This window comes from Thermobia domestica, chromosome 2 (genome assembly GCF_964235325.1).
Source record: "Thermobia domestica chromosome 2, izTheDome1.hap1.1, whole genome shotgun sequence".
Taxonomy (NCBI): domain Eukaryota; kingdom Metazoa; phylum Arthropoda; class Insecta; order Zygentoma; family Lepismatidae; genus Thermobia; species Thermobia domestica.
The window spans coordinates 353,197,141-353,212,622 of NC_137455.1; the positions used below are offsets into that span (position 1 = coordinate 353,197,141).

Below are 15,482 nucleotides of genomic sequence, written 5' to 3' on the forward strand. Positions count from 1 at the left end.
TAATTATAGATATGGTAACGGTAACAGAAGTTACCGGAATTATAATAGGAATCCTAGTAGAAATCGCAATACGAATCAGCGTAATTGGTCACAAAATAGACTCCTAGATGGACAAATTTGCAGCAACAGAAACTCAAATTCAGTATCTTTATGTAATCGATCAGAACATACTCAAGAGTGCGGAATACAATGTACTTTATTGGAATCTACTAATCCTTTTAATTTAAACTAGATGATATTCTAGATTGTACTTAGAATTTTGTTAATGTTTATGTTATCCTTATATGTTAATTTAATATTTGTGTTAACTGATATTTCATTTTAATCAGTTGTGATCCAATATTAAACCACGTTATCTTATAATTTAATTAACATCAATTTTGTTGACTTTTCTTATCACAATTTCATTTTATCTTTCTTCTTCTGAATTCTATATTATCTATGTCATATTTTACCTATGTAATGAATATATGAGACACCTAATTATCAAGTGCAGGAAATATATTTTGTAACATCTTTATTTATAATGAGTTTAAATATTCAAAGAGCCTCGACCATGTTACTTTAAAAAAAAAAAGCTATGCTTGGACCAAAAACAAACTTTTAATTGTTCATAATTTTTGGAATAGACCCTCCTCTACGATGTTATAAAGAATTTGAAGTATAATTAATTAGACTATAAAAGAATATTATTGATATAAAGAATGAAAAAGGAATATAAAGATATGTATTTATATGTATTGTGAATTTTGTATATACGAGGGCTATCCAATAATTAATGTATACTTATCTTTGTAAAGTTGTCATACGGTCCAGAATTCTTTCTAGAAGTGCTAAATCACTTCAAGAAGTCCTGTCGGGAGCCATTAAAGATAGAACGACAGCATGTATTATTCGGCATGCATGTATTATTCTTTACCTGCACCATTTAGATATTTTAATCAAAGGTGTTATAAACTAGCCAACTATTTAATTATTTTATATAAGTTAGAAGAAGAAGTTATATATATTTTTAAGAAGTTATTATTTTAAAAATGTTTTGTATCTTAGAATGTTGATTGTGTAACTATAGCAACGATATAACATATGGTAGTAAGATGGCTGTAAGCAGCCTAGATTTAACTATACAATAAATGCATTCGAACAAAGCAACATTTGCAGTTTTTGTGCTAATTTAATACGTGTGCAACTCACTTATTTGAACTAGGGCTCAACGATTACGTTGTAATGTTTGATTATGTTAAAATAACCCTTACGTATTTTAAATTAATAGTATCTGACGACTGAAAGAAAGTAGGATTCTTGTAACAGCATTGCTTATTAGAAGTAATGGCTACTTTGCACTTACTAACGACCCCACTTGCATCGATGAAAATAAATAAGTAATGTTGCACGTTTGCCTTTTCGTTTCTTTGATTTTCTGAGGTAGATCAATATTAAACTAAACCTATAATTGCATTCATGTTTAACTTAACAGCTTCCACCTTTGTTTGTTTAATTGCATCAGACTGATGTCTCTACATCATATTTCTTTACATTGCACAACTTAATTCAGTGCATAACCATGTATGATTCCAAAATTTAATTTCCAACCCTGAGAACACCCGAACTTAACATTTTAACATTCTTTCATAAATTATTTAACATTATTTTTCTATCATGAAATTATTTTAGACACGATAGTGTAGTATTAATATCATAACATGAATTTGCATATACACTTTACTTCGATCCTTCTGCGTGAACTAGAAACGAGAGAAAAACTCTCAATGATAAAATAGTATAATGGTAAATTCAAAGCAAAATACAAAAAATGATGACTCAAGATCGATGGTACGAACCCTTTCAATGACCTATGATTTTTTTTAAAAAAAAAACAGTATGGTAAAGCACAGCGTATTAACCGTTGATAGTATGTCAGGGAAAGCTACATTTTATAATGACGTGAACTACATCAAGAAACACCTGTTTCATGCCAAAAAAAAAAAAAAAAAAATCGTCTATAGCACAAACCAAACAAACTTGACTACGTTTCAGGTTTCATTGCTCTTAGTTGTAACGATCGAAACGATAGCAAGGTACTGTAGAGTTGTCAACTGACGAATGAAAAAACATATTAAATCATAAGTAGTGTCTGCAAAACATGAAAAAAGTAACTTTTTCGTTGTTTATGATTACTTTCTATTGTTAAACTTGATAGCTATATTTGCTTTATTAGCGGCCCTAGCTATGAAACTATTCATTTGCTCCCACAAGTACATACGAAGTTTTCTTTCTTATTTTATGTAAGGAATCATTTCGTATAGTTTGTCAGTATAGTTTATTAGTACTGATACACATGAGTGAATGGCCCACCTTACTACTCCCTCTGAAAAATTCCTAGCTACGCTATTGCAATCACGTGAGAACACTCAGTTATCGTGTCAAGTAACGGATGTAGGGACGGACAAACGAACAAACATTAGAATCTTATAATGTCCACTAGTATAATCCTAATAACACATACAAAATTCATACAACCGATTTTCTCTCTTGCTGTTTTTAATTGAAATTGTGGTTTTTCATGACCAATTAAATTTGTTATCGTTGTGCGGAAAATTGATTTTTAAAGTTAAATTTTATATTTTGATCTTCGGGAAAAAAATTCGACTATTTGTTATAGAAAGATCATAGCAACAGCAGTAACAGCAAAATGTTTATAATTATTTCACCTATACCACAGTGTGTACCCCAAGAAAGTAACTTAAATGGATATTTACTTTTCATTTTAGTTTAAGACAAACTTTCATTTAGAAATTGTACACAAAATTAGCCAGTACCCACTTACCTGTATCTTGTAAACTGTTCGAAATTTTACTTTGTATTTGGAACACCTTGGGGGAAAGCGAAAGCACCATGTATACTCCCTAATGGTCATCGGTTTCTCTTCTGAAACTCTGATTGTCGTCGGGTATCTGTTAGAAATAAAATAAAATGTTAAAAACAAACAAACAGTGCTTCTAAAATAGGTGAATGTATGAGTTAAAAAAAAAATACACAAACACAGCGTCATATTTAACATTTGTGTCCCAACGCCATATAAAAAACTGCGCCCTCAATATCAATAAATAACGGTGCAGAAAATTTGAGACAGGAAAGTGTATAATCAATATTTAACTTTAAATGTAAAAATACAGTATATACAAGAACTATGTTGCTGATTTTTTCACTGCAACATTGTGTAATTATGGGCCACTTTGTAAATAAAGTGGAATTCTACAAACAAAATATTACTGTGAATTTTGTTTAATTCCACAAATGATATATTATTTTATGCATTATTATTGTTTATATTTTGAATTATATATACCTATACCTATATATATATATATATATATATATATATATATATATATATATATATATATATATATATATATATATATATATATATATATATATATATATATAGGTATATATATATATATATATATATATATATATATATATATATATATATATATATATATATATATATATATATTCCTTTATTTTATGTTCATACGACACATATGTGGATAAAATTTAATCCATTATATGTTTACAAAAATTATAATGGTACAAACAATTACCCAAAATAGTTATTGATTAGATGAGTACTTATTTACATTTATCGAAACATAAATAATTAACTTCAATAATAATAAAATAATAAATGTTAGAATTTAAAAATAAGTTAATAAATAAAACGGCTTGATGCCTAGAGCGACACTTTCACCAACAAAATTCTGCGGATTTCTCATGGAAAGCTTTGCATTAAACTCTTCCTAATACATTAAGACTAATGTTTAAGAAAAGGTCAATGGTTCCTCGTAGAGAGACGATTGATCACCCTTCAGTTTGTTCTAGCGTGTCATTCATATCTTTTATTTTAATGTTTTACAGTAGAAATACTTCTTCTAGTTCTTTGCCTTTGGGCATGGTACCCTGTATTGAGGCGACATTGCCTCTTAGAACTACCATACTTATTCTTTGTACGAGGAAAGTGCTTGCTGTCATCGCCAGTAACTGCGTGATCCGTCTGCCTATTTCTTTTATAAAGTTAATACCTTCTCTGCCCCATGCACCAATGGATTCAATAGTGATAGTTACAAAATTATATTTCTCCGCAAGATTACTGTATTTTCTCCTTTTTTCCGTTTCATTTCGGTTGGCTATATTTCCCGCTTGAATTCAAGAAAAGATGAGATAGGAAGGAGCGAACGTATCTGAACATGTCAAGTCCCAAATTAGCGCTTTACCTCTCTTCTACGGTAACATAGTCATCACATCTGGTCTTTTTCCATCTGTTCTGCTACACGCAATAGGTTATCTTATTGCAGGTATGCCGGCTGAGATTAGTGCTCTCATTATAATGTCATTAACATTTGAGTGGCGAGAGGAAATATATATATATATAGTATAGTGTCCGAAGTGGAAAAAAAGCAGAGGCGGTATGTTTTAGTATGATTTTGACTCAACATACCGGCTATTTAAATATTGTCTTGATCACTGAAAAACCAGAGGCGGTATGGCATACCACCGCATACCGTCTCACTTCGACCACTGTATATATATATATATATATATATATATAGTGGCGGATCCAGGATATGATCAAGGGAGGGGCTAAACCATAATTTGCCGTTTTATCCAGTGTAAAGCAGAACTGAAGCCCATTTTATTCAGTGTAAACCTGACCGTCAAGGAGGGGGGGCTATAGCCCCTTAGCCCCCCCTTAGATCCGCCCTTGTATATATATATATATATATATATATATATATATATATATATTTCTCACTCACTGCTGGAATTGTACAACAGGGAAGGAATAAGCTAACTGATTGCTACATAATTCCGAAACCAACAGAAGAATCAGTATTTCAGACGTTAGGATTAATATACCTACTTCCAGAACAAAGAGACCGTTGATTGTACTAGCTTAGCTTTAATTTTGACTTATGTACATAATGTTTAATATGTTATTGTATTGTTCTGATTGTAATATCTCAATTATGTATTATTAATCTATATATATAAAAGAGAACGTACAAAATTTTGTCCGCTCATCACGCTAATACGGCTGAACCAATTTCTTTCATTTTTGGGGGGTTATTAGGATTTGGACCCTAGATGGTTTTTATCATATCACTTTAATTTTTAATTACCAGTGTCTTGAGATAATTGACCATTCAAGTGTCCATAACGTACAAATCCTTTGTTATTAGTTCATCATAGGTAAAAATAAACGTAGGGGAACGTGGGGCATAATGGGGAAGCTAAGATATTTGCCTTTCTAAATTGGTAACCAATATCTCAATTGCAGAAATTCTTCTGCGGTAGACACCTTGGACATTTATTGTGATATTTCTACCAGCAAATCCTTTCAAAAATATTGTTTGGCACCTTTTTGCTTAGCTTATTCCAAAAATGGCTCTTTTCCCCATTATGCCCCCTACGTGGGGCATAATGGAACATTGGATTTCAGTCAACCCCATTATGCCCCTACCCCATACTGCCCCGTACACTATTACATCTATAATATCCAGCTCTAATATAGACTTATCATAAAACAACAATATATGATTACTATTATACAACACAACTTGAATTTTATGAAATATTTATTAGACTCAATAATCAAATATAACGAAAGATGAGTACTCTTTTAAAAAAAAAAAAATGTTGATAATTACTTCAAAAGGTCCATTCTGAATTAGGTTCATTATTAAGAAAAAAGAAAAAAAATGTGATCATTGGGAATTGTACTACAAAGTTTATGCAGATTACATCGAATTATTGTCAGTTAAATCTTAATATTTCCTGACATCAAATCAACATAATCAAATTTTGAAAATTCAGCATGAAGAACTTAAACAAAACTGCGCAAATGCAATCCCAGCATTAACAAGAAATGTTTCGAGCTGGATAGTAAACTACACAATCGATACTCTTACGGGGCATAATGGGGTAATGGGGCAATATGGGGTGATTACAATACCGTTTTGCCCCACCCCGTTTTGCCCCACATGAGTTGTAGTGTTAAATCAACGAGTATCTCTGTTATGACTTACAATCCGTAAACCTCAAAAACACACAACAAACACAGAAGAAATATTCTTTCAACATATCAATAGTTTAAAAGTGTGTAATAAATAACTTGCCTTACCTTGACCGAAGTAAAATCCCAATCGTTATATGCCATAGCGCGAAAACAAAGAACTGACACACAGCACTGTTCCTTTTCAACTGATAAGAACGCTGCTCAAGCGCAACAGCCCTTCGTCCTTGAGAATCTTGTTTAGGTACTTATCGCTAGATTGCAGTTAATTACAGTTCAAAAAATACCGATACCCCGTTATGCCCCCCTATCCCGTTATGCCCCACGTTCCCCTATTTATATGCAACCCGCATGACCGTGTCACTCGGCGGGTTAACATAAATGACAGGCGATATACAGCGGAAAATAGCTTGAATCTTCTGTTTAAAATTTTTTAATTGATTTGCTTATTTTTACAGACACTTTTACAATATGCCAGCACCGGGATGACCGCAGCGAAGCGGGGCGGGTTAACATAAATGACAGGCGATATAATGTTAAGATTTACTGCAATCTTCTATGGTTTTTATCATATCACTTGAAAGCGAAAAAGTAAAAATTATCTAAGTAACAAAGTTTATTGCGTTCCGGGGTGACCGCAGCGAAGCGGGGTGAACGCTGCTAGTTTTAAAAAAATAACAAAATATTAAGAATATACGTATTCAATATATATATACTAAACGACGAAGTAATTTGCATATCCAGTCGTGGATTCGTAATGACTGTGATAATGATTTTTAAAAAATCTCAGAATTAATCCATGACAATTCTGAATATATTAAAAAAAAGAACTTAAAAAAAGATTATGTTTGCGTGATACTGGAGCTATATATATAAAAAAAAAGTGTATCATAAGCAAAACAACGTCCGATTGTACGTGTCGCATCCGTTGCCTGAAGGCCATTATTGTAGCAGGAATGCTTGCTTTGCTTTCTGCATAGTTCGCATCAATAATAGCTTCCTCTTTGAATGTCACCTCCAGTGATATTGTTCACCACTGTGACACGTTCATCGCCATGCCTCTTTGCCCATTTTAATACGTGGAATGAAAGTTCGAACGGTAAATGATCATGGGATTAACTTTACCTTACTACCCAATATAATAAGTAGGAGAATCATTCTGAAACAGATTATTACACTGTATATATATATATATATATATATATATATATATATATATATATATATATATATATGGGGTGTCTCAAAAGTCTCCTGACAGGGCAATTCTGTTATCATCATAGTTACAACGAAATGTCTTCAAATCAGTGGCGGCTAATGTCAGTGTTAAAGCGTTGCGCAACGGCCAAAGTATTTTAAGAAAAAAAATATTATTAGCAGTAGTAGTAAAGAACAGGAAAAATTTACTCTCTAATACTCCCATATATTTTAAATAACATATTTTTTACTTCTATAACTGCAAAAATACATTAATCCGTTTTAAAAAGCGAAAAACAATCCATTACAAAGTCTCTTAATTTATATTGTGTTGCAGCGAGCGTACAACGACCAGATTTCTACAGCGCGGCAATTGGAGCGAATGTTAAGACTCCTTTCCCCTATCTTAGTAGTCTGGTCGTTGCAGTGCTTCTGCAACAACACGGCACAGTTTACAGTGAACGAGAATGGTTTTCGCGCTAAATAAATTTCTGAATTTTATTTCACTACCAATTACAAATGAAATTTATTTTTATGTATTAATATTTTTAAATTACGGGACTATACTGAAGCACACCAATATAATGACAAAAAAAGTCATCGCAGTATTACAAAATAAGAAAAAAATATGTAATAGAGTAGAAAACAAATGAAAGTAAACATGCATTTATAAGTTAATTATTAGCTTATATATATACAGTAGATAATGAAAGCTTCTTGTACAGCAATTTGTGAACCAAATATTAGTAAGGTAATACACGTATACTGTAGAATCCCCCTCTGTGAATAGTATTTTAGTATATACATAGGCCAATTTGTTTTATAAAATTAACGTATTTTATACTCTCGATAACTTTTCACATAAAACTATAATGGGAAACGTTACATTGAATTTGGGACATTCAATTTTCTATCTTTTATTTAAGTAACCTGCATCATCCTGATGCGTAGTTTATAAATTAAACATATATTCAAGCGTGGCAGATTGCATTACTAAGCTTTTATTATTTTACTCCCTTGGAAATCAGGAGTGTAACCAAGCTGCTCTTAAAACTTCTATAGATATCATTCTAATTAACTCAGAAAGCTACTTAGTATCATTATATTGTGTATATTATGTATTCTACAACGTAAATTTCGTTGCAGTAGCAATGCTCAGGGACGCAGCCACGAGGATGGTCCACCAGGTCCATACCACTAAAAAATTCGTCTCTCGACTAACATTTGTAGGCATTCTTAAAAGAATTATACTTATGTAACAGAGAAACGATTGATGTAGGCTAAATATTTTATTTTACTCCTCATCATGTACTCTCTCTTTTCTTATAAAAATAATCGTTCTATCACTTTTTTCTAAAAATGTAGGTGGCAGTAATTAATTACTTATCGTCTTTTCGGGTTCAGAATAAGACAGGTTCGATATTACATAGTTGTATTGGACCCCTTCAAATACTTTGATCCCTCAAAGCAAATATTTCTGGGTGTAGAATTGACAATGCTGTTTGTTTTGACGTTCTTCGACTTTTGGCTTCTATTAGATATACATGCTGATCCTACATCTGCGGGTTTCAAAGTTTGCTTTGCAGAACGTATTACATTAATAAGCATTGTCCGCCTAGTGTGGAGGTAAATTGTGTTCATCGTGCATTGATTACAACTAAGCGGATGATTTGGAATGTAGTTTATCTTTTATGCACGTGTGTGGGTTGGTGTATATGTGACATTCGCGATTCATATACCTCTCTTGTATCAGCTGCTTTTCTGAATGAGCTGTTTTGGATTTTAGTTATTAGTTTTACTTGAGTTGTGTGTGCTCTAATTCTGTAAATAACCTACACATTTGGAATGAATTCTATACCATGACATTAATAATAATAATAATAATAATAATAATAATAATAATAATAATAATAATAATAATAATAATAATAATAATAATAATAATAATAATAATAAACAATTTGCCCAGCAGGCCCGCAACCAGCCACAGAGGTTTGGGTGGCCATGAATATGTTAGGGGAGGCCAAGTCATTAAACATTCTCTTACCAATAGCTAAATTGTGTTTTTTATATTAATAATAGCATTTTGTGTTAAGGTATAGAGGGGCCACGAAAATTTTGGGGTGGCCAGACCCCCTAGCCCCCCTCTGGTTGCGGGCCTGTTGTCCAGCTCTCCACTGAGGAAAAACTTGCAATTAAGGCTTAGACAAAACAACCAAAGGGCAATTCAGAAGAGTGTTCGAAAAGATCCGGTTTAAATTCACAGGACATCTTATGGCAGCAATGTTGTTTGCCTTAGACATATTTCTACAATTTGTTTTAAATTTCCCTAGATAAACTGTGAATATAGTGTGTTCAATTTACATTTTTATAACACTAATCTCTGCCACGAACTGTCTTCAGTCTACGCTGCAGAGGAATTTGGATTACTGTCAGGGACAGGGTTTGCTAGAATAAATTGTTCACAACAAACTAGAAAAATTAATTAGCTTTTGAAATTAATATTAACTGTACCTATAACATCAGCAAAAGGAGACAGGAGATTTCCCACATCGAAAAAATTGACAGCTTCAAGGAATTGAATGTTCCAAGAAAGGTTATCATCATTGGTTATGCTCTCCATCGAAAAAGACCTCATAATGAGAATACCAGAGTTCAACCAGCATGAATTAGACAAATTTACTCCAATCAAAGAGAGGAGAATGGACTTACTAATTAAATAAGGTGAATAACCGGAAAAAAATGTTCTGCATTATTTTTTATTAAAAAAAAAAAACAGAATTTTATTTAATTTCACATATCCCATAGTATTTGCATCTAAAGTTGTGCTGATTAGTCAGTGAGTCCAGTTTATAACTTCTGTCTCCGATCGTTCGTACTGCAACACCCGAAATCACAATCTACCGGCCGCCACTGTTCCAAATACTAGTGCTCTCAAACGGGTCGGGTTGACCCGACCCGACCCGTAACCCGACCCGACGGGTCGGGTCGGGTCAGGTCAACTCGGGTCGGGTTATCGGGTCGGGTCAGTCGGGTCAGCTCGGGTCGGGTTGTCGGGTCAGGCTAATCGGGTCGGGTTGTCGGGTCGGGTCAGTCGGGTCAGCTCGGGTCGGGTTGTCGGGTCGGGTTATTCGGGTCGGGTCAATCGGGTCAACTTGGGTCGGGTTGTCGGGTCGGGTCAATCGGGTCAACTCGGGTCGGGTTGTCGGGTCGGGTTGTCGGGTCGGGTCAATCGGGTCAGCTCGGGTCGGGTTATCGGGTCGGGTCAGTCGGGTTATCGGGTCGGGTTGTCGGGTCGGGTCAGTCGGGTCAGTTCACTTTGGTCAACTGAGCTGCTGTTTTTCACTAGCTGCCTAATTAAAAATAGCAATTTTCAATTGATTTTATAGAAACCATAAATCTATTTTGAACACTTGCAGCTAGTGTTTCTATGATAAATGCTTATTTTTCTACTTGTGTGTACTTTAATTTTTAAATGTGGAAGATTGATTTTACCAATCGACTGTAATATTAATATCTACGCCAATATGGAGTCTAAATTTAGAACAAAACTAGAAGTTGAGCCTAGCGAACAATAGTAGATTTGGTCGACTTGTTTTCTTCTCATTGGATCAGCTTCGATTGGAAACAAAAGAAAGGTAAAACCAGTTACGTAACTTGTTTGTATTTGTCCAGGTTTTAAGTTTTCAGTTTCATATTTTGTTTTATTTAAAACTTCTTTTTTCTGAAACATTATTCTCGGCTTCCAATATTCAGAGGATGTGCTTATAACAGCTTAGTTTGCAACTACCAGGGCTTAATTTTTTGAAGGAGATAAAAAGAGTTGTGTTTTCCCTTCCTGCAAATGATAATAAAATTATGGAATGAAATTGATTCCCAATAAAATGTATTGTCAGAGTGCTGATCTTTAGTTAGTAATTGGTTTATACTAGTGCTCCTTTACTTATTTTGTTTCAAAGTACTGACGTGACGTCTACCATATTGACTAGGAACTGCTGAAAAATTCGTAGCCCAACCCAGAAGGAGTGCACGTGGATTGGTGAAGTTTTACTTCTTCTTCTCTTCCCCCGAGAGTCAATATACTACCTTGTACAGTGCTCCAGCTTTTGCAGAAAAGTTAAAAAAATCAAGATTTCCTCGCACCACTGTTCGTAGCACTACCCCTATCAGATCTAAAATGGCGTCTTTCAAGTGTTATTTAAGTTTGGGAAATAAGTACACGTAATAGTTAGACGGAGCTAAATCTGCGGAATAAGAATGATGATCTAGACATTGAAATCCTGGATTATGCAATGTCAGTTATGTTCGCAGGGGCTTGATGGACAGGTGTTTCTCCTGAAGAAACAGAATTCCTTTCTTTTCATTTTCCGCAGCGTTGAACTTTGAATTTTTCTTTCAGTTTTGTAAGTAATGTAGAGATTCTGGATTAAATATCTGACCATTGAGGAGGTAGTCTACCAGTCCATACTTATACCAGAAGAATGTTCCAAACAGTTTCTCAACCTACTTCTGTGTCTTGAACTTCTTGGGGCGATGGAGAAATGAGTGCTACTGCTCCATTGACTGTTGTTCCGATTCAGGATCATAGTGGTACAACCATATTTCATCTATGGTTACTATTCGTTAGCGAAATTGATCAGCATTACGGTCAAATTGGAAGAATACTTCTCTTAATGCCGTTACCCTTTTATTATCCTGACATATATTTTGGGAACCCATTATGCCGAGAACTTGCGCATACCCAAGCCATTCTGAATTATGCTACCGACGAGTTCCAAAGAAATGCCCAGAATCCCTGACACAAGTTTTTCTGAGAAGGTAAAAACTGAGAAAGCGGGGTGCAGACCTCAGACTATAATAAATATAAATAGCTTAAATTATTTTTGTCACACAAAAACTGGGGTGGCCTAGGCCCTCCGGCCCCGGGCTATATCCACCACTGGCTGAAATGCTGCAATTTTCAAGAATAATGTCACAAATTGCATCCATGATTCCAGGAAGAGTCATTGCTTTTAATCATCCTGGATGTAAAGCATAATTTGTTGAGAAATTGCTACGTTTATACTAAGCCACTTACTTCTTCACCACTATATATAACGGAGGAGAGTCCCGTGGTGTTTCACTGATTTCCTAATTAATTTACTTCGGTGACTTTCCTTGGTGGAACAAAAATGTTATAACAGTAAGAATCTGGATGTTAGTGAAATTATCTGTTTGGGCACACATAATCACTTCAGAGGCCTGAGAAACAATAAGAATTTCCTTATTAATATGAAAATTTATATTTGTACATACAGAGATATGTTTTTCTAAACTACGGTTTCATTTTTCTACCTAGTACCTACACTCCTTCTGGATTGGACTACGACATTTTCAGCAGCTCCTCGTAAATTCTCTCTCTGGCTCTGGCTTCCGGGCTTAAGCACCCCCCCCCCCGAAATCTTACTTAGTATAGTAAAGTAAAGTAAATATCTTGCAGAATTTTCACGTTTCCAGGCAAAGCCCCCCTCCCGAAAGCTAGCAAAGCCCCTCCCGAAACAAAATCGTAAATACGCCACTGTATATATATATATATATATATATATATATATATATATATATATATATATATATATATATATATAGAGAGAGAGAGAGAGAGAGAGAGAGAGTGATACGTAGCATATAGACGAATGTGTTACTTGTAGCATACGCGAAAGTAATTCAATTTATATTTAGGCTTCAAAAGTTTCATTGAAAAATATTTCATGTGCAGACGTTATTTATTTGTTAGTTACAAATTTTATTTGAAATAAGTTTAATTTATAATCATATAGATCTAACATAAAAACAGCAACGAAATACACAATGTAATGTAAATTAAGTCCAACGTAATAAATAAGTTATTTTTGGTATGGCAAATAGCCGGCCCCGAAAATGTATCTGCCCCTCCTTTGCCCCCCTAACAACTTAAAGCTGGCGTTGTCACTCTAACAATATGGTATGGAGTTCTTGCATACTATTCATTGTTGGCGGAAAAATTTCTTCTTTTACTTTCTTTTCTCCACATCAAAGGATTACACCGAAAAGTTTACAGAAATGAAAATAAGCTTTTCATTGTTGCATTGTTATGTTCTCAATGATTTTGCATTGTAAATATTGGCTTTAAAAAATATTAACACAGTATGTTAAACTTTCAGTTAAAGAGAATTTTCCAAGAATTGTGCTATATATTTTAAATTATGCTTTATGCTTTATTTTCTAAAATAATGCTTTTAAAACTAGTTTCCCAATGTGAGTGCACTTTGGCGTTCACCCAGTGTCCTGACCATAGTGCTCTCAAACGGGTCGGGTCGGGTCGGGTTGTCGGGTCGGGTTGTCGGGTCGGGTCAGTCGGGTCAGTTCGGGTCGGGTTGTCGGGTCAGGCTACTCGGGTCGGGTTGTCGGGTCGGGTCAGTCGGGTCAGCTCGGGTCGGGTTGTCGGGTCGGGTCAATCGGGTCAGCTCGGGTCGGGTTGTCGGGTCGGGTCAATCGGGTCAGCTCGGGTCGGGTTGTCGGGTCGGGTTATTCGGGTCGGGTCAACCGGGTCAGCTCGGGTCGGGTTATCGGGTCAGGTCAATCAGATCGGATCACGGTTCGGGTCAGTCGGGTCGGGTCGGGCCATCGGGTCGGGTCACGGGTCGGGTCGGGTCGGTCTTCAACCCGACCCGACCCGACCCGTTGAGAGCACTACCAAATACAATGTTTTCAATCTAAAGTGAAGGATTTTTTTAAAATCGAACGAGCCGTTTGTGCTGTACACTCTTTATGCGCCCAATGTTAAATGAAAATGCAATGTTGCCATTTACCTGGACCGACAGCATAAATGAATAAAGTTACTGTCTTTTACGCTAACGTGTCAATGTCCAATCCCCATTTCAAACTTGCCTCCGTAACCAGAGGCGGATTAACACACTCTAAAACTGTAGACTATACTTTCAGACTCTGTGTCTCCATTTTTTAAAAAAAGCAAATATAACTTCAAATTTGGAAGGTTTAAAGTTATAGTGGTGTAAGTAAGTTTTCTACAAAGTAAGGCTTAGACACAGAAACCATTCTAGATAAGTCAATTTGTTGACATAAAACATAAGTCAGAGCTTCATCCAACTACTAACATGCGGCACCGGAAGTTTTAGTGATAAAGGAAACAGCTGTTTTGTTCCTGAGTGTCTTACGGCACGTTTTGCGTAAAATTTACGGAATACAAAGAAATGTAATTTAAACAAATGGATGACTTTAACAAATCCATTTTCTATTTGCGGAATTTGAAGGTGCTGTTGTTGCTATTGTCCATTTCGTTTTGGGATTTTAAAAATATATATATATTTTTGAGCGAGTTTTTAAACCTTAATCTTTAGCTTTAATATACTGTAGATAATTACAGTATATTAAATTAAAGTATATTACAGTATACAGTACAGTATTACAGTATATTAAATTACAGTGTATTACAATATACAGTACAGTATTACAGTATATTACAGTATATTAAAATACAGATAATTACAGTATACAGTACAGTATTACTGTATACTACAGTATATTAAAATACAGATAATTACAGTATATTATATTTTTAATATAATATACTGTAATATTCTATTATAAACTTAGAAATGAAATGAATAAAAAATATTATATGAATTATGAGGATAAACATAAATGATAGTTACGAAAGTATTAAGAGATATAAGGGAACCATATAATATTAAGTAATCTAAAAAATATTGACCTTTTGCGCAAGATTTGCGCACTAGTATCTCAAATAGCAGAATATGAGTACTAGCGGGTCAGGTGTAATGACACTAGATAGCTGGTATTTAAAGCTAGTAGATGTGAGAAAAATGGTGGAATTCTTAGGATCAGATAAGGTATTGCGCCGTTTAGTTGAGTAAACTTCCCAAAAGACCTGCGCTACGTTTTACACTTTTATTGAGATAAAGGTGCAACTGCAGCACAAGCTCGTGAAGAAATTTATGTGGTTTATTAGCAAGATACCGTATCAAAAGCAGGAAATTTCAATGTCCAACATATTCCTCGCAGTGGGCGACCAATCACAGCAAAAGTGAATGACATTGTGAGAAAAGTCGAGCAAGATCGACATGTAAGCAGTTATGATATCGTCAATGATCATGGTGATGAGCATCCACCACCAAACAGACTTGCACGATTTGCAGAAAGCAGGCTA

General features: G+C 34.5%; 1 protein-coding gene across 3 annotated transcripts in view; it reads right to left on the bottom strand.

Moving 5' to 3' along the window:
• Positions 1-15,482, bottom strand: part of LOC145678779 (uncharacterized) — a 160,528-nt gene that overhangs the window by 55,798 nt on the left and 89,248 nt on the right. For all 3 annotated transcript variants that reach the window (XM_081749281.1, XM_081749280.1, XM_081749282.1), the window contains exon 3: positions 2,828-2,954. In XM_081749281.1, the coding sequence (XP_081605407.1) occupies positions 2,828-2,954 (127 nt within the window). The remainder of the gene's footprint in view (positions 1-2,827; positions 2,955-15,482) is intronic.